Source organism: Heterocephalus glaber, unplaced genomic scaffold (assembly GCF_053883595.1).
Source record: "Heterocephalus glaber isolate CG9 unplaced genomic scaffold, H.glaber_assembly_v1.0 deba00001610, whole genome shotgun sequence".
Lineage (NCBI taxonomy): Eukaryota > Metazoa > Chordata > Mammalia > Rodentia > Bathyergidae > Heterocephalus > Heterocephalus glaber.
The window spans coordinates 14951605-14970969 of NW_028258381.1; the positions used below are offsets into that span (position 1 = coordinate 14951605).

Here is a 19365-nt window from a genome sequence, read left to right on the forward strand (position 1 = left end):
TGGTGCCTGAACCCAGGCCCTTCATGCTGAGCTACATCGCCAGCTGTGGTAGATTAACTGATGGTCAACTTGGAACGTCCAGCTGAACTGAATCAGCATGGTTGGGCATGGAAGACCCACCTGAGGATTGTTTCCAACAGCCATAAAAAGAACTGGAGGGGAAGATTGTGGGCTGTTGATTTTCTAGGAGGAGCTTGCTGTTGGTGGTTTTCCCGATGCGAACTTGACTGTTCTTAGAGGAGGAGCTCGGGCCTCAATGTCGCTGGGAATGGCTGCTGTTCTTGTCAGAGGAGCCCTGATCTTCACCGTGAGCATCACTTCCTGGCCCCAGTGTGGATCCCTCAGCCTGGTGGCACAAATCCTTCATCCCACCAGCGCAGGTTTTCTGGCTTCCACCACAGGCCTTTGGACCTTCCTGGTGCAGATCCTCAATACGGACAAGCATGAGACACTGCTGTGGGCTCTGGGCCTCTGGCTGAACTCACGGAGGACACTGCCTTGGGCTCTAGGCCTTCAGCTGGACTTGTGCGGGCCATTGCTGTGGGATCCAGGCCCTTGGCTGGATTCTTTGGGTCTCTAGTGTGCAGCTAATCTCTTGCACTCCTCTGCGTTGACTTTTTGGGTAAATATCATAAAATAATCCTATAAATTATGAGTCCTGTATTAAATTTATTTCCCCTGCAAATTCCTGACAACAGCCCTTTTTTTTTTTTATTTTAAAACAGGATTTCACTAATTTTTGCTAAATTGCCATGGCTGGGCTTGAACTTAGGATCCTCCTGCCTCAGCCTCCTAGAGTACTAGGATTAGATGTGCACCACCAAGCCCACCTTACCCGAGTTTTTATCAGGAATGGGTGTAAGCTTTTTATCAAATAACTGCACTGACAGATATGATAAATTACATTTTTGATAATTAAGCCAGTTTTGCATCCTTGGTATGAACTTCCACTTACTTGGTCATGGTATATAATTTTTTTTATATCTTGATGAATCTTAGCTAATATTTTCCTAAAGAATTTTGTGTCTGTTTCTTTTTATCCTATACTCTTTGTGCCTGGTTTTGGTTTGGGGTAACAGTACTCTTCCAACTGAGTCAGAAAGTGTCCTTCCCCTTCTATGTTTCTGGAAGAGAATGTATGGAATCAGTGCAGCTTCTTCAAGTGCTTGATAGAATTCTCCAGTAAGACCATTGGGGCCTGGGGACTTTTTTGAGAGTTTGCAAGTCGGGCGCAGAATTTCCTTAATAGTTAAAGTGCAACTCACATTACCTATCTCTTGTCCAGTAACTTGTGGTGGTTTGTGCTTCAGGGGAACAGGCCCAGTTTCCAGCCCATTGCTCCAGGGTATCAGCTGCTTGTCATTCTCTCTCCTTGCTTTTTTAACTGCCGCATCTCCCAGCCCATGGGTCCTGCTCTGTGCTTCCATTTGCATTTCTGGGAAACCAGCTGTGTCCTGACCCATCTTTCCATGGGTGAAATGTTTTTTCCCTGCCGCCTCCAAGCCCTGCCATCTTTACTTCTCAGATGTGTCACTACATTGTGTCTTCGCATGGATTTCTTTGGGTTTATCCTGGTTGGGGTTTGCTCATCATTTTTTTCCCTTGAGACTCACTATGTCACCCAGGCTAGCCTCAACATCCTGGACTCAAGCAATCCTCCTGCCTCAGCCTTCTGAGTAGCTGGGACGATAGGCAGAGGCCATAGCCCTGTGTCTGCCTTTTTAAATGTTTGTCTTTTGCCAGTCAGAGCTGTTTTAGCCTCTACATTTCCTCCTCCTTCTCTTCTTGCTCCTTGTGGGCCCTGTGTCTTGCTGTGACACATCCTTAATAGCTTCACTGAGATCCTCCTGCTTCAGCCTCTCAAATGCTGGGATCACAGGTGTGCACCATGCACCGGGCCTCTTTGATTATTCTCTCCGGGAGATTTTTTTTTAAGTTTTATCTTTCAACCCTTCTACTAAATTTCTAAAGATATAATTAACAGAACTTTAATTCCAAAAAGTCCTGGGCCAGGGATTTAGGCTCAGTGGTGCCACTGCCTGCCTCGCAAGTGCAAGGTCCAGACTTCAATTCCCAGTACGAAAAAAAAAGAGTCCTCCCTGCACTTGTTTGTTATTTGAAATAGAATCCTAATATGTTATCATTAACGATATTTCCTCTCATGGTCTTTAAAAATATCAGACAGAGTCACGGACCCCCTAATAACACTTCAGTCAACAGCAGCCTGCATGGACAACAGTGGTCCCATACAGTATTAACAGAGCTGAACAATCCCAGTCTGATGACCTTGCGGCCGTCCCAGTGTCACCACACAGCCCACTCCTCAGGTCGTGGTGATGCTGGTGTAACGAACCTACTGTGAGCCAGCAGCCATGGGAAAGTACTGCATAGACAGTTACATGGGACACAGCATCGGCAAGGACAGCAAGCCACCGAGCTGGCTGGTGGACCTGACACCGTGCTTCATGTTGTTCTGAAGCACCCTCCTTCCTCCCAGCAGCTGCCTCTGCCTCCTGGGGTGGCTGTGTCTCCCGATGCGTTGGGGAACCGACCTGCCCTGGGGACCCCACCTGCTGGACTACTCAGGCTGGTGGCCTGGGGACCCAGGTCAGTGTGGGCACCCAGCATCCATGTGCCCCGGAACCCTCACAGACGGGGCTGGGGCTCTCACCACCCAGGAGAGGCCTGGACCCCACTTCCTGTCCCCGTCAGCTTGCGCCAGGCTGGCTCACAGTGCTCAGACAGCCTCTGTCCCCTCCCGGCCTCCCCGGCCTCCTCCTCCCCTTCCTGCCCCTCAGGCTGCTGCTCCTTCTCCTTCGCCCTCACCTCGGCTCCCACCTCTTTATTCACGTCTGTTCACCTGGGGACACCATGTGGCTCACACACAGCCTCCTGGGCACAAGCCTTGGACACAGCCCAGGGCAGGGGCCCCGACACACGCAGTGGCCCCTGGGCTGGGCCGAGGACCTGCCACCTGCAACCCAGAGGGGCAGTGTCCTGGGGAGAGGCAAGAGGACGAGGCCCAGGCTGCTGCAGAGAGAACCGGAAATGGGCTGGGGATGGGAGGGTGACCCCTCTGGGGCTCGGGGTATGAGAGACAGCGGTCCAGCCACGCAACTTACCTTCACCTCCTTTTCAATGTAGTCGCTCAGCAGTCTGTCCGGCTCGACGCGCTCGGGCGGGGACAGCACAACAGTGTGCAGAGCACGCCTCTCTGTCACCTTCTCCTGGGCTTTCTTATCTCTGCTCTTTTCACCTTTTAGGAATACGCGTTTAAACGGTGACACAATTCCGGGCTGCAGGCAGAAATGGCAATGATTGGAGCTCATTATTCACAATGCTCTGCGTCACCACAACAGCTAACAAACCACCACTGCAGCCCTCATGCACACGGGGGCTGGCGACGCTGGGCTGCTCAGAAAGAAAGGACAAGGACACGGGAGTCCAAGGGATGGGGCAGCTTTTGGACCAGGATTCACCTGCTCCTACGACAACCACAGGGCATGTGAGCTTAGTTCGTGAGAAGGGGACAGGGAGCTGCTGATCTGCTCACAAAGCTCTGTTTGCTTTTATTTCCAGCATTTTCTACTTGAAATTTTCCACAATACTTTTTTTTTTTTTTTGAGACAAGCTGTCCTTAGACTCACTATATAGCCCAGGCTGGCCTCAAACTCCTGGTGATCCTCCTGCCTGAGCCTCCTGAGTGCTGGGATTGCAGGCGTGCACCGCCACACCCAGCAATACTACATATTTCAAAAGGGTGAAGCCAGTGGAGTAGTGCATGCCAGTAATCTGGCTACTTGAGAGGCAGAGGCAGGAAAATCCCAAATTCAAGGCCAGCCTGGGCAACTTAGTGAGCCCTTGTCTCAAAAATATAAAAAGAACTAAGGCCAGGGATTTAGTGCAGTGGCACCGAGCCTGCCTTGCAAGTGCAAGGTTCTGAGTTCAATCCCCAGTACCAAAAAAAAAAATTATATATATATAAAAAGAACTAAAACATCAAAAGAACTGTGACAGCTCAGTGGTAGAGCAACTGCCTCACGCACGAGACCCAGGGTTCAATCTCACTCCCCCCCCCATAAAGGACAAAAAATATAGCTATTTTTTCTTGTTGCTTCCCCTTAAACTAGGACAAGATATAAAGCATGTAAAGTTAAGAGAACTAGCAACCTTGGAAGACAACGCCCTATAAGACGAGAGCAGCAAATAGTAAGTACTTCCGGAAGGGCCAGCCGGACTCCAGTCCTGGGGTGCCGGGGGTCCCCCCATAAGACAGGATGAGAAGCAGCTGTCCCCACGTCCTCCTCCTCAACCCCCCAGAAGCTCGCTCGAGCCCAGGCAGAGTTCAGGCAAGTGGCAGACAGGGACAGGCAGCAGAGGCCCGGGCCGTCAGGTATGGAGCTCTCATGGGGGAGGAAGGGGGCCTCAGGGGTGATCTGTCAGACGCCACCAAGGGTGAACTGAAGCTGGAAAGGACCCCACAACCTGGGGATGTAAACATCACATTTAGTTAGCCCCGCCGCGAACAACCCTGATTTCCTCCCCGTGGCACCAGGTGCTCTGGCCAAAGGGCACATGGTCAACTCTCCAAATGCGCCACATCAACTTCTCAGTTCACCTCCTAGTTCTTCATTCCTGTGCGCTGGTGGGTGGGTAAACCAGCGCGACCACCATGGAGGTCAGTGTGGAGACCCCTCAAAAAACTAAAACTGGAAATGACATTCTATTCAGCCATTCCCTTTCTAGGTATCTGCCTCAAAGAGTTGAAGACATCCTATTAAGCACACCCATGTTGATAGCAGCAGTCCATATGTTCATCAACAGATGAATGGGTAAAAGAAAAAATTTTTTTAAACCAAACAGATGAATGGGTAAAGAAAATGTGCTATTTATACACAATGGAGTATTAGTCTGCCTTAAAGAAGGATAAACTTGAGTCATTTGTAGGAAAATGGACGCAGCTTGGGACCATAATGATAAATGAAATAAATCAGACATGGAAGTTTAAATAGCCCATGGCTTCTCTTATATGTGAAACCCAAAGTATAAATAATTTAAAGAGCAAAATAAAGGACGGATAATAGGAAACAGGGAGACAGACCTTTTGCAAATGGGAAAGGGACCGAGAGATTTGGGGGGTAAAAGAATTGAGATGTGTGACATCCATGTACCAACTCCCCATGATGGATGCACTCGCTAGGAACTGCAAACATGTAGACACACAAGGCCCAGCCAGGAGGTGGAGGATATACAAAGGCACGTGGCCTGCGAGCCAGGCCCTCGGAAGCTGTCAGCCCAGACATTGGTGAACGGGGCACACAGCTGTCCCCAAACATCGCCGCCTGCAGCCCACACGGCGCCTGCAGGAGCTGTGCCGGCCGACAGTGACCGGCAGCTTGGCCGTCCCCTGCCCTTCCGGAAGCTGCCTGCAAGCCAGACCCGCTACTAACCTACAGGAGGCCCTCACTGAACCACAGTGCGGCGAACCACAGGCAACTCACACTGTTATTGCACTGGTGACGTAAGCTGGTAAAATTAGAGTCTGCACGCAGAATTACAGGCTGGGCCTGCAGGAAGACTGCAATTAGGCAGAGCAGGGCATCGGCGGGAACACAGGCTGGGCATGGGCACCAGCCGGGTCCCCAGGACGCCTCCTATGGATAGCTCTTGCTGCAAGGGGTTCTGTTCATCCCCAGATTTTGTTTTTTGCATTTTATTTTGTTTTGGTTTTGGTTTTTTTGAGACCAGGTATTGCTCTGTAGTTCAGGCTGGCCTTGAGCTCACAGTGATCCTCCTGCCTCAGCCTCCCGAGTACTGAGATTATAAGTGTGCACCACCACTTCCAGCATTCCATTTTTAAAAATGTTCCAGACAATTGTAAGTGGTGGGTAGATATTCCCAGAAAGTAGATTGCTGAACTCTAAAGTAAACAAATGTCCCAAGTGTGGTAGTGCACACTTGTAATTCCAGTACCCAGGAGGCTGAGGCAAGAGGACCTCAGTGAGTTCAAGGCCAGTCTGAACTACACAGTGAGACCCTGTCTCAAAAAAACCCTACAGGATCAGGGATTTAGCTCAATGGCACTATGCCTCCCTTTCAAGTGCAAGGTCTTGAGTTCGATCCCTGGTACCAAAAATCAAAACAAAACAACAACAACACCAAACTGAAAACAAATGAGCCAAATGTGGTGGTGCATGCCTATAATCTGAGCACTCTGGGACGCTGAGGGAGGAGGGTTGCAAGTTTGAGCCCAGCCTGAGCAACCTGGCAGCTTAGCAAGACCCTGTCTCAAAATAAAAAGGACTGGAGCCAGGAGGAGTGGCACATGCCTGTAGTCTCAGCACGCTGGAGGCTGAGGCAGGAAGATCACTGTGAGTTCGAGGCCAGCCTGGGCTACACAGTGAGACCCTATCTCAAAAAAATAAAAAAGGACTGAAGATGGAGCTCAGTACAAAGGCCCTGGGTTCAATCCTCCATACTGAGAGGAAAAGAGAAAGAAAAAGGCAACCCTCCCACACAGGCTGTGCCCTCAGCACGGGAGCACAGGGCAGCTGCTGCTCGTCCAGGACAACCGGCACCTTGGGGCGCCCCAGCTTTCAGCCTGAAGACAGGCGGGCACAGCGGGCGCTGGAGGGGCCTCTGCTATGCCAGAAACAGAACTGCACAGGAGAGCAGCTCAAATTTTTAGAAGTGAATTTACTCATTTTTTGAGACAGAGTCTATGTACCCCAGTCTAACCTTGAACATGTGATCCTCCTGCCTCAGCCTCTGGAGTAGCTGGAGTACAAACATACGCCACCACACCCAGCACTAAAGCTGCTTTTAAACCTGAAAAGTTGAAGGGAAATGCTGGTTAAAAAGTAAACTGACAGGGGCCGGGGATTTAGCTCAGTGTGCTGCCACCTGCCTCACAAGCGCAAGGACCCGAGTTCGATCCCCAGTACCAAAAAAACCCCAAAAACTGCCTCACTACCCCCCCGCCAAGGGATCAGGGCCTGCGTGGGACCCCAAAGGCACAGGGAGAGTGGGTGTCTCGGACTTTGGCCTAAGTCCATCTTGAAGGCGCCACCAGGGCCACAGCACAGGGCTAGGAGGTGGGGACAGGGGGCATGCAGGCCACCTGGGATGGCGCCAGGAAAGGCCACGTCCCTCGGCCCACTCCCGCTGTCTCTGACTCTCGTCTCTCAGAAAACAGAAGCTGGGCCTGCGCAGAGCTGAGCGCTCACCTTGCACACTGAGAGCCTTGGGAAATAGGACAATGAAGCTCTCGAGGGGTTAAAACCTGGCCCTAAGATGCATTCCGGCCTGCAAGCTTCCCAGGCGAGCCGACCCTCCTGAGTTTCACAGAGCAGAAGCTCAACCTCGAGTCCGGAGCAGTGGCACACGCCTGTGATCCTAGCATTCAGGAGGCTGAGGCAGGAGGATCACCAGGAATTCTAGCCCGGCCAGAACAAAAGAAAGAGGAAGAAGAAGCTAAACCTCAGCCACTCCGTGCAGGGCAGGCTGTGAGCAGCCAAGGCTACTAAGCGAACGCCCTGAGACTGTTACTAAGTCAGCAGCTGCGTGCACTGGAGCAAAGAGCAGGTACATCCGGACCCATGGGTCGGTGGCCTCTGCCTGGGGACCACTGGACAGGGCATGGCTGCACATGCCAGCTGGTCCTCTCTTAATTTCAGAGGAGCTCGGCGTCCCGGCTGGAGAGAGCACTAACCAGCCTGAGAAGAGAGAAAGGAAGAAGGCTGTGTGGAGAACCCTGCTACAGCTCTGCCAAACCACAGGCGGGCTCTGTCCTGGGCACCCTCGGGCTATAATCCCAGCTCTCCGTGAAGCTGAGGCAGGAGGATCCCAAGTTCCTGCCCAGACTGGGCTACTCGACTCAGAGAAACCCTGTCTCAAAATAAAAAAATAAGGGCTGGGGATGTAGCTCAGTGTGAGGGCCCTAGGTTCGATCCACGGCACTGAAAACAAAACAAAGCAAGAGCCTCTGAACAAGGTGTGTAAAAGCCCTAGGTGGACTTGTGTCCAGCCTCCAGCCAGGTGCTGGACCCTGCACTGTGACAGAGGAGCCCAAGCCGCTGCAGGTGGTAATCAGGCCTAGCAGGGCCAGGAGAGCAACAGGAAGAGGGCCCAGCTCGGAGTGAAGGCCCAGGCGGCCTCTGTGGAAACCAGAAGTCACCCACACCCTCCCCAGGGCACAGCAGGCTGCCACCGCCTCATACTCTCGGGGACAAAGGGCTACAGCGGATCCGGCACAAGACACACATGGCTGTCCACACGGGACCCACCCCAAGCCTGCTGCAGCCCTCAGGCGGGTTTGCTGCTCAGTGCCCTCCAGGTGGAAGGGACCTCTCCTCTCCTCAGAGCCACAGAAGCCAAAACAATGAGCGAGGCACCATTGTGTGCGGCCCGGTTCAGGGCTGCACAAGTTCAAGGGGAAGCAGGCTCTGCCAACTGCAGCTGGCTTTTCCCGGTGACAAACACAAGGACCCAGGGAGGCCATGCTTCGGGGCCAGAGTCCCCACAGTGCCCCAAGTGCTGCCGTGGAAAAACAGAGCTCCAGGCCTGAATCTCTCCAGCTTCACCTGCTCTTGGTTTCTGCAATGAGGATTAAACCCAGGCCCTGCGTGCTCAGCTACATTCTGGATCCCTGTTTAAATCATTATTTTGAGACAGGGTCTTGTTAAATTGCTAAGGTGCCCGGGATGGGCTGAAATTTGGGATCCTCCTGCCTCAGCCTCCCAAGTGATGGGATTACAAGCTTGTCCCACCACGCCCAATGTGTTTCTCTCAATTTGTTGACCTCTTCCCTCCACCATTTTTCATCTCAGATCTTGGGTCCAAGTGACTCCACATCCACAGCAAAATGATTTTTCCCTGGGAGACATAAAACCCCTGGCCTTTTTCCTAGAGTTAAGATGGATGAGCCAGGCATGGTGGCACACATCTGTAATCCCAGCACTCAGGAGGCCGAGGCAGGAGAGTCACGGGGAGTTTGAGGCCAGCCTGGGCTACACGGCAAGACCCTGTCTCAGAAAAAGATAAGAAAAAGATGGATGAGCCCCAGCCGATCACCCCAGCAGAAGTCAGGCAGCCAGCACCCACCTCGCTGTCCTCCATGCAGGCAGGGTTTTCTCTGCAGGGACCCCAGGCCCAGGCCTCATGCTGACAGCTGCTGTGCATCCTCCTGCTGATACGGCAGATGCGAGCCGCCCTCTGAGCAAACTCCGGGGACAGGAAGACCAGAAACCGCAGCTTCCTCCTGCACAGCACCCTGCCACTGTTTACAGTTTCTCAATGGCCGGCCGGGCAGCAGAGGCGAGGAGGCACCAGAACCCGAAAGGCGGCACCCCACAAGCACGCCGGTGACCTCACAGGCACCTCGCTGCCCAGCCCGGTCCTGGGCACAGAGAAAGCTGGGCCATTCCGCCAACTCGAGCATCAAGGCTGAGCACTGCCATTCCAGAGACGCTGCGTCGCCCCCTCCTGGGGGCAGCAGGACTTTTGCAGGGACAGCTGCATCCCAGGTGGGGCTTGGGCAGCACACACCTGGCTCTAAAGTGCCTGAGCCAGCACTCTGGAACTAAACAGTGTGTACAGCCCGGCGTGGTGGTGCACGGCTGTCATCCCAGCCCTCAGGAGACTGAGGCAGGAGGATCCCCGTGCATTTGAAGCCAGCCTGGGATACACAGTGAGTTCAAGGCCAGCCTGCACTACATACAAAGAGCCTGTCTCAAAGCAAAACAAAAACTGAACAGTGCGTGTCCACAAGCAAGCTCACGTTAACTTCTTTAGAGTTAAATTTGTGATCTAAAAAGGGAGAAGTGGGACTTGTCTGAACATTCCAGAATGGCTTACAAACCGGAAAAGCCACTTAACTGGTGTTCTGGTGAAGTAGAAGGCTGCCCACACCCACGTATCAATCAAAACACGAGCTTACTGCCACCTACAGCTCGCCAGACACCCCCACCCCGCGCCAAACCTGCTTTACACAAGGTGGTGACTAGCCCGTGCCCTTTACCCGTACCGTGCTGAACTGGGAGACCAGGATGGCTGGAGCCGTTTACTTCCACACCTCGGGAAAGGTGAGAAAGCACGAGGCCAAGCTGCAAGTCCAAGACCACCTATGTACCACTTTATCAATACAAATCAAAGTGCTGATTCTCAGTACTGTGCAGCCTGAAAAAATGGCAACTTCATGTGATTCAGCTTCACTCACTGGTCACAAAGCTTAGTACTTCTGGTTCTGAAAAGCCTCACTGCTGCCAGCAGTGATACCCACACCTGTCATCCCAGCACTCAGGAGGCTGAGGCAGGAGGATCACTGTGAGTTTGAGGCCTGGGCTACATAGTGAGTTCAAGATCAACTTGAACTACATATCGAGACTTTGTCTCAAAAAACCAAAAAATGAAAAGAATTCTGTGTCAGGACCAGGGATTTAGCACAGTGGTTCCATCACCTGCCTCGCAAGCGCAAGGTCCCGAGTTCAATCCCCAGTACCAAAAAAAAAAGAATTCTGTGTTTCAGCTACTACCTCAGAAGCCGTGAACGTAGAAAGCTCAGAGAAGTGAGGAAAGAAGTCCTGAAGCCAGATGTGTGGGACTCCACCTCTGGTACTGACTGAACTGTCATTTTTCCTCTCAGGACCCAAGGCAGAGCCAAACACTGAGGTACCCACCCACCTGTGGTCCCAGCTACTTGGCAGGCTGAGGCAGGAGGCTCTCTTGAGCCCAGGAGTTCAAGACCAGGCTGGCAGAACAGTGAGATGCCTGTCTCCAAATGACAATCACGCACATGCACAGGCACACAGCACAACCACGGCCTCCGCTTCCTCCTTTCTAAAGCAGCCTCTCCCACTGGGACGGGCTGGGCTGGCCCTGGCTCCAGGACAGGCTGCCAGGGAAAGGGAGCAGAAACCGCACTAGGAGAGCAGCCCCACGCTGCTTTATCTACTCTGGAGAGCGGGGGCTTTCTGGGGAAACAGACAGGATCAAAAAGGAAATCCGAGCCAGGCACTGTGGCGCACACCTGTAATCCCAGCACTCTGGGAGGATAGGCAGGAGGATGACAGGTTCAAGTCTCACCTGGGCAACTTAGCAACTGTCTCAAAATAAAAAATAAGAGAACCGCTGCTGCAAGTGGAAGCACCAGGTGGGTGTGGGGGGCCGGGGCCCCTGCCTCTGCCTCTCCCACCCCTCCTCCTCCACCCCCCCAGGAGGCACCACTGGTGCCACAGCTGCCACAACTGGTGATGCCACACAGGCCGAGGCCCCCACACCCTGTAGCCCTTCCAGGTGGGCGCCTGCTCTTCTCCTGCCTGGCCCACACCTTCGTGCCCCTGCAAGCAGGCCCTGCTTGGCCAGGAGAAGAGCTGCCGAGATGTGGAAGAGGTAAACAGGCATTTTACTGCACTGCAGGGCCGAACAGGCTGCTGCGTTCTCCGGGGGTTGCTTCTGGAGGAAACCGGAATCCCCCAGAGATCATAAGGCTACAGCCAGGGCTCTGGCCAAGCCCAAAATGATCCAGAGAGAGAATGCCTTCAGAAATCCTCATCACACTTGGAGAAGCCAGACAACTGCAAGAACTCCACCGAGGGCAACACCACTACACCCACTGGTCCTGCTCAGGTGCCGTCTCTGATACGGCCTCAACATGGCCTCCGGGAGGCAGAACCTGGGCCACTGTCCCTGGGCCCGGAGAACAGAGCTGTCACCGAGGAGGCCCTGAGGCGGCCAAGGCCATGTGGAACTAGCTCCAGGGAAGATCATCCACATCTTCCCGGACCCACGGGAAACTGGAAGCCTCTGAACCTATGCAACTTGTCGGTTTCCACTCAGGAACCTGCTCTTCATCTCTAACCTCAGTATCAGATTCATTCTGAATGCATTCTTTTTTTCTAAGAGATTGGAGCATGCTTTCATGCATTGTGCTTTGAGCTGATGGAGTTTTTAAAATGCAATTATTTTTCCCTCATACCTAACATAATGTTCCAGACAAGCTTGAATGATGGAAGAGAATAAAAGTGATACACTGCTTGAAAAAAAATAAAAATTACCTGGGATGTGATAGCACACACCTATAATCCCAGCACTTGGGAGGCTGAGTCAGGAGGATCACCACAAGTTCAAGGCCAGCCTAAACTACACAGCCAGACTCTGATTCAAAAAACCAAAATAAGGGCCAGGGATTTAGTTCAGTGGTGCCGCTGCCTGCCTCGAAAGCAGAAGGTTGTGAGTTCAATTCCCAGTACCAAAAATAAATAAGTGTAAGGGATATAGCTCATTGTGAAGGCCCTGGGTTCAATCCCAGTACTGTTAAAAAAAAAAAAAAAAAAAAAAAATTCAGGCTGGAGATTTAGCTCAGTGGTGCCACCGCCTGCCTCGGAAGTGCAAGGTCCAGAGTTCGATCTCCAGTACCAAAAAATAGATTCATTTCAACAAGACATAATGATCCTAAACATGTATGTACTTAACAACTTTTAAAATCTAACAGAACTAAAGGAAAAAACAAAAAATGCAAAATAATAGTGGGAGAATTTAACACCTCCTCTCTTAGTAAGTGATTGTTATGCTTTATGGCTATGCTTTATACCCAAAGCCTCGTGCACTCAGAGGCAAGGTTTTCAGAAGGTGACAGATTATGGGGACCCTTTCATCTCTCCACTTCCTGCCTACCCTGCCAGGGACTGTTTCTCTTTTGCAATGCCCCTCTCCCTGGCTGCCCTGCCTCTGAGCCAGCCAACTATGGACTGAAACCCCCACAAACTATAAGCCAAAATAAACCTCTCCTCCTTTAACTTTTGGTATCAACTATTTTGTCCCAGTGACAAAGTACCTAAGATAGTGACAGAACTAGTAGACAAAAATTCATCTGAGACAGTTTGGTGGTATCTTATAAAAAGTTAAATACAGGGCTGGGGATTTAGCTCAGTGGTTCTACCACCTGCCCCACAAGTGCAAGGACCCGAGTTCAATCCCCGGTACCAAAAAAAAGTTAAATACATAATTGCCATGGAACTCTGCAGCTGTATTATTAGGTATTTGCCCAAGATAAAGGAAAATGTGTCCCTGTGATGAACTGTTCACAAATATCCAGAGTGAGGTTGGGGGTTGCTCAGTGGTAAGCGCTGGCCCAGCATGCACAAGGCCCTGGGTTCCAGCATCACACAGAAAAAACTCATAGCAGATTTCTCGTAACAATACAAAACAGAAACAACCGCAGGGTCCCACAATGGGCTAACAGGTGAGCAAAGTGTGACATAAACGACTAACAGAACACAACTCACCAAAAAGTAAAATGTACTGCCCCAACAGACGGATCTCAAAAACATTATCCAGAATGAAGTACTTCTTCCACAAAAGAACAGATTGTGTAGATAAAAATTAATCTAGGTATAATAAAAAAAATCACAACAGTGTAACTGGGGGGTGCATCATCTTGTCAGTGAGAACAATGTTTTATTTTGTGGCGGGATTTGGGGTGATGCTATGGCTTGGATGTTGAATGACCCCCTAAAGCCCATGTGTCAAAGATCTGCCCCCTGGAGTGGAACCACTGGAAGGCGGTGGACATTTCAGGGGCAGGGCCTAATGAAGTCCTGGGGTCGGGGCCAAATGAGGGGGGGACTGGTCCTTGACCAGGCCTGTGGAACCTCAGGCCCCTCTCCTTCAAGTTGCTACCTGGCTCCTGACAGAAGCAGTTTTGCACCCCACATACACCCCACATGGATGACCTGGCCACAAGCCCAATACCATGTGGCCACCAGATGACAGAATGGAACCTCTGAAACTATGAGCTCAAATAAACCTTTTATCTTTGTAAGTTTATTATCTCAGGTGTTTTGTTGCAGTAATGGGAAGCCAACTAATACAAGCTTTACAGTTGTATGCACCTAACACTTATTTAAATGTATCAGTAAGACATATATATATATAACATCATGTGTAAATGTTTCCTCAAAAGAAAATGATAGCCAGGACTGGAGATTTAGCTCAGTGGCACCACGCCTGCCTCATAAGAGCAAGGTTTTGAGTTCGATCCCCAGTACCAAAAAAAAAGAAAATGATAGCCAGGCATGGTGGTGCATGCTTATAATGCCAGCACTTGGGAAGCTGAGGCAGGAAGATCGAAAATTTGAGGCCAGCCTATATAGCGAGACCCTGTCTCAAAAAATTTTTTTAAGAAAATGGTAAGCCAGGGCTGGGGATTTAGCTCAGTGGTGCCCCAGCCTACCTTGAAAGTGCAAGGTCCTGAGTTCAATCTCCGGTACCAAAAAAATAAAAATAAAACAGAAAATGGTAAGCAAATCTTGAACCCTAGTTAAACATATGCATGGTGACCTATTAGAGAAATGTGAAATGAAATCTGGAATTTACATCAGAAAAACAAGATGGGTTGACAGGTGAGTAGAGGGATGAACAAACACCAAGACATGGGGTAAAGTGAGGACACACCAACAGCTACTGGAAGAAGCTGGGTGGTGGGTGTGTGAGCTTTCACTGTAAAATTCTTAAACTTCAGTGTAATCAAAAATTCTCAGGGGCTGGGGATTTAGCTCAGTGGTTCTGCTGCCTGCCTTGCAAGCACAAGGTCCTGAGTTCGATCCCTGGTACCCCCAAAAAAATTCTCAGGGCAGCCAGGTATGGTGTCGCAGGTCTATAATACCAACACTCCGAGAGGCTGAGGCAGGAGGATCTCCATGAGTTACATAGTGAGACCCCATCTCAAAAAAAAAATTGTTTTTTCATAATAAAATTCTAAGAGCGGGAAGCTGAGGATGGACAACACTATGAGAAGAGTCTTAGAAGGGGGAACCGGGTCTGACACCAGGTGTTCACAGGCAGAGGCCCTGGGTACCTTCCAAGTCCAAGAACATCAAGGGAAAGAACTACTTGGTGATGCAGCAAATGCAGAAAAGAATCACCCAGACCTCATCAGACCAGGGATTTTCTGACACGGGACAGGGACCACACCCAGACCAGGCCATCCCTGAAGAACCACCTAAACCAACACGGAGACCTGACACTGCCAACACTGAAGCATCTGAGCAGAGCCGGGGGTCACAGCACACAGACAGCAGCTCAGAGCCATGGAAAAACTTGCACAGAAGCCAGGCATGGTGACACACACCTATAATCCTGACACTTGGGAGGCTGAGGCAGGAGGATGGCAAGTTTGAGACCACCCTGGGCAACACAGCAAGACCCTGTCTCAAAATAAGAAAAAGACTAGGGATGTGGCTCAACATGAAGGCTCCAGGTTCAAACCCATGTGCTGCTCGGGCACAAGCAGGCCCGCACACCCACACACTCATGCACCTGCGCATGCGAGCGCAAAAACACACACACACACACACACACACACACACACACGGTATTTTAAACTGTAGAATAGACTTACATAAATATTTCTTTTTACCCTCAAAGTTACAAGTGACAACACTCATTAAACAGTATTTTGCACCAAATGACATCCCCACACTGTGTCAGGTAAGAACACCAGAGGTAAATAACAAACAAACAAACAACAAAGGTCCCTGGGTGTAGTGGTCCATGCCTGTAATCTTAGCACTCCAGGAGGCTGAGGCAGGAGGATTCCAAACTGGGGCCTAGCCTGGGCAACTTAGTAACTTAGTGAGGTTCCATGTCAAAATAAAAAAATACAAAGTAAGAAAATAAAAAAGGCCCTAGGATGTAGCTCAGTGTGAAGGCCCTGAATTCAATCCTCAGTATCGCCAAACAAACAAAAAGCCCCAGGTGTGGGCTGACCCGTTTGCTCACTTTCAGAGCCCAGCTATTCTTTCCGACTTCCTGGGTTACTGAATCCCACTTTAGCTGTAAGCCAAAGACAGATTCCAGCCCCCTAGTGTGCTTAATAAAGGGGATTATTTCCACTGCACAATCTAATGCCTGCGATCAGATGCCCTAAATCCTAACACAATCCAAGCAAAAAACTGTTACCAATCAGACACACTTGGGAGTAAAATGAGTGCCACATTTGGGCACAGGCACAAAGCCAAGGAAAAACTTTCTATTTCTAATCAGGACGTAGTGGCACACACCTGTGATCCCAGCACCAAGGGAGGCCGAGGCAGGAGGATCACAAGTTTGAGCCCAGCCTGGGCAGCTATGTGCAACCCTGTCTCAAAAAAACAAAAAAGGGGTGGGGATGTAGCTCAGACCAAGGGCTCTTGGTTCAATCCCTAGTAACACAAGAAGAAAAAAGAAACTTTCCTATTTCTACCAAAAAAAAAAAAAAAGAAAAAACCTGGGCTTGGGTATAGCTCAGTAGCAGAGGATTTGCCTGGCATGTGCATGGCCCTGGGTTCAATCCCTAGCACCAAAAACTGAAAATAAAACCAAAAGGGCTGGGGATTTAGCTCAGTGGTTCCACCGCCTACCCCACAAGCACAAGGACCCGAGTTCGATCCCTGGTACCAAAAAAAAACAACAAAAAAAACCTTAAAACCAAAAAACATAGCTAGGTGTGGTGGTGCCTGCCTGTAACCCCAGAACTCGGGAGGCTGAGGCAGGAGGATAGTAAGGAGTTTGAGGCCAGCCTGGGCTACAGAGCAAGACACTGTTTCAAAAAGCCAAACACACACACACCAAACAACCATCCACTGATTCAACTGGGAAATCTAAATGCAAATCCCTCACACATTCGGGATCACTTGAACGACGCCGATACTCCGGAAGTGAGTGTACAGAGCTCTGGCATCTCCCCTTCGTCCGCCTGTGCTTGTCCCAGGGTGTGATTCTGCGTCCTGACCTCCCCTTCTTATAAGGACAGGAGTCCGACTGGATCAGAGCTCATCCTGCTGACCTCACTTAAGCTTAGGCTTCTTTTGGTGGTGCTGGAAATAGAGCCCAGGGGTGCTCTACCACTGAGCTACATCGACAGACCTTTTTATTTTTTTATTCTGAGATAAAGTCTTGAAAAATTGCCCAGGCTGGCCTCTAACTTGCAATCCTCCTGCCTCAGCCTCCAAAATAGCTGGAATTAGAGGTGTGCACTGCCACGACCAGCCAAACAGCTCTTTACAGATGTGCATCTCCAAATACTGCCACCTCCTGAGGCCCCGGGGGGTGAGGCTTCAGCACAAGAACTTGGGGACACCACATAGCTCACATAGGCTGGGGCGAGGGATGAGAAGGAACTCCTCCCCACAGATCCATGCCGCCCAGCTGCCCGTGGGGTGTCCCGATCACTTTATCAATGCCTGCCTCTCCCGTCCATCCTGGGCTGGTCCTGTATGCCCAGTGTCTACACTGGCCCACCAGATCAAGGGTAGATGGATCTGGATACTATAATGGCTTCAGCGCCTACCTGGCCCAGCCCAGGCACCCTCAGCACCTCTAAGTCTCGCTATGCAGAACCTGGGTCCCCCCTAGACCTGGCTTTCCTGATATCGCAGCATTAGCCCTCCAACGGTCCCTGGGGTTGGGCGGAAGTGGCCAACTTGCCAGACTGCAATGTTCCCAGCCCTCCATCCACTGTGCACACTGGGCACACCAGTAAACAGGTGATTTGAAGGCTGCAGGGTGAGACGTTTCGGACTTCATCTCAGCTGCTTAATTACACTGCAAGCCGATGGGGGGGGGGGGCACTTTGCTGACAGAAACCTCCAAAGGCCTGGTCCACAGGCCCCCAAGTCTTCAGACGCAGCCCTGAGGGTGAACTGACAGTCTGAGACCCGCAACCTGTGGGACATTTTCCTCCACACTTTTTGTTGTGGGAACTGGCAAAAATACCCAGAATAACACTTTCCTGCTGCCAAAGAGCCATGGTTTCAAGTAGTCCCTGACTTTCTATGTGGGACACCTAACATCCAAGGCAACAGTGCTGAGGGCTGAGGCCATCCAGGGGTGACCAGGCACAGGGCTCCACCTTCCGGACTGGTGTCACCATCAAAGGCGCAGGTCATGATCATGAGGGTGGGTTGTGAGAACAGCAGGGTTGGGTCCAGGGCTGAAGGGGTAGCTCAGTAGTACTGAGCTTGTCTGGCACACACAAGGCCCTGGGTTCCATCCCTAGCACCACAAGGAACGAGCAAACTGAAAAAGACAAGTCCAGCCAGGCGTGATGGCGCACGCCTGTAGTCCCAGCACTCAGGAGGCTGAGGCAGGAGGATCACCATGAGTTCGAGGCCAGCCTGGCCTACATAGTGAGTTCAAGCCCAGCCTGAACTACAAAGCAAGACTCTGTCTCAAAAATCAAATATGAAAGAGAGAGAGAGAGAATGAGTGAATAAGTTTGGCCTCTTGCCTCTCCCTCTTGCCCAATGCTCTCCATGGAGGGATTATGTAGCAAGACAACTGCTGCCAGGTGCCAGCCCCACATCATGGGTTTCCCGAGCTCCAGAACTGTAAGAAATAAACCTGTTCTTTATAAACTGCCGTGTCTCTGACATTCTGTTAGACAGCAGCACAAAACAGACTTTGATACAAAACTGCAGCTACGCCTTCTCTTCTTTCTAAGTAACCAAAGCCCAAAGACAAACTTAGTTCACCTATAAAAACTTCAGGGTCTATGTCTATCAGGCCAGAAATTCACAATGCAACACAAATATCACACTCGACAAGATCACTAAGAATCCCTTATCATCATTTACTATCCAGTTGTACATTCTTTTTTCAGTTTTTTTGTTGTTGTTGTTACCAGGGATCGAACTTGGGTCCCTGACCCTTTTTCAGTTAATTTTATTGGTAAGTCCTATATTTTCTAGGCAACTTGATAACCATTTTTAAAAGTCTAGCTGGTGGCACACACTTGTAATCCCAGCACTCGGGAGGCTGAGGCAGGAGGATCTCCACAAATTTGAGACCAGCCTGAGCTACATAGCAAGACTCTGTCTCAAAAAAAAATTTTTTTTTTGAAATGATGCAAATAAATTAGACCAACACAAAAATATTTAACTTTGTTTAGGACGAAATCAAGGCCGTTGGGTGGTACAACCTAAGACCCCTGGGGCAGAGGCAGAGGAAGATGAGACCAGCATCAGGGTTAAGGCTTCTTTGGGCTGTGATCCTCATCCAAACTGAGTATAAAAAGCATGTACATCCCACCTGAAGTGTACAGCCAAGGGAGAAGGCACCACACCTGGACAGAATAGGGCCACGTACGCCTGACTTGCTCGCGTCCTGTAAAGAGAAGCCTTATCCTGCACACATCACGCAGGACACCCCCAAGTAGTCACTCCTATCCCCCGGACCCCTCAACTTCAGTGGCCAGTGGGCTTCTCTGAAGACACTCATCCACCCAGCCGAAGCCACCTCCACCAGTGCCTCGGGTCTCCAGCTCCTCCTACATCCAGAGCTTTGGAGACACAACAGGGGCTCAACCAATGTTTGCTGAATGAACTATGA

At 50.7% G+C, this 19365-nt stretch overlaps 1 protein-coding gene across 5 annotated transcripts in view; it reads right to left on the minus strand.

Moving 5' to 3' along the window:
- Positions 1-19365, minus strand: part of Ccm2 (CCM2 scaffold protein) — a 40479-nt gene that overhangs the window by 19083 nt on the left and 2031 nt on the right. For 2 of the 5 annotated variants that reach the window (XM_004839893.3, XM_087196112.1), the window contains exon 2: positions 3123-3296. In XM_004839893.3, coding sequence (XP_004839950.1) covers positions 3123-3296 — 174 coding nt within the window. Of the gene's footprint in view, positions 1-3122; positions 3297-6738; positions 6829-9102; positions 9243-19365 lie in introns of those variants that run through there. The other 3 variants (XM_013070433.3, XM_004839892.3, XM_087196111.1) reach the window with 3 other exon arrangements.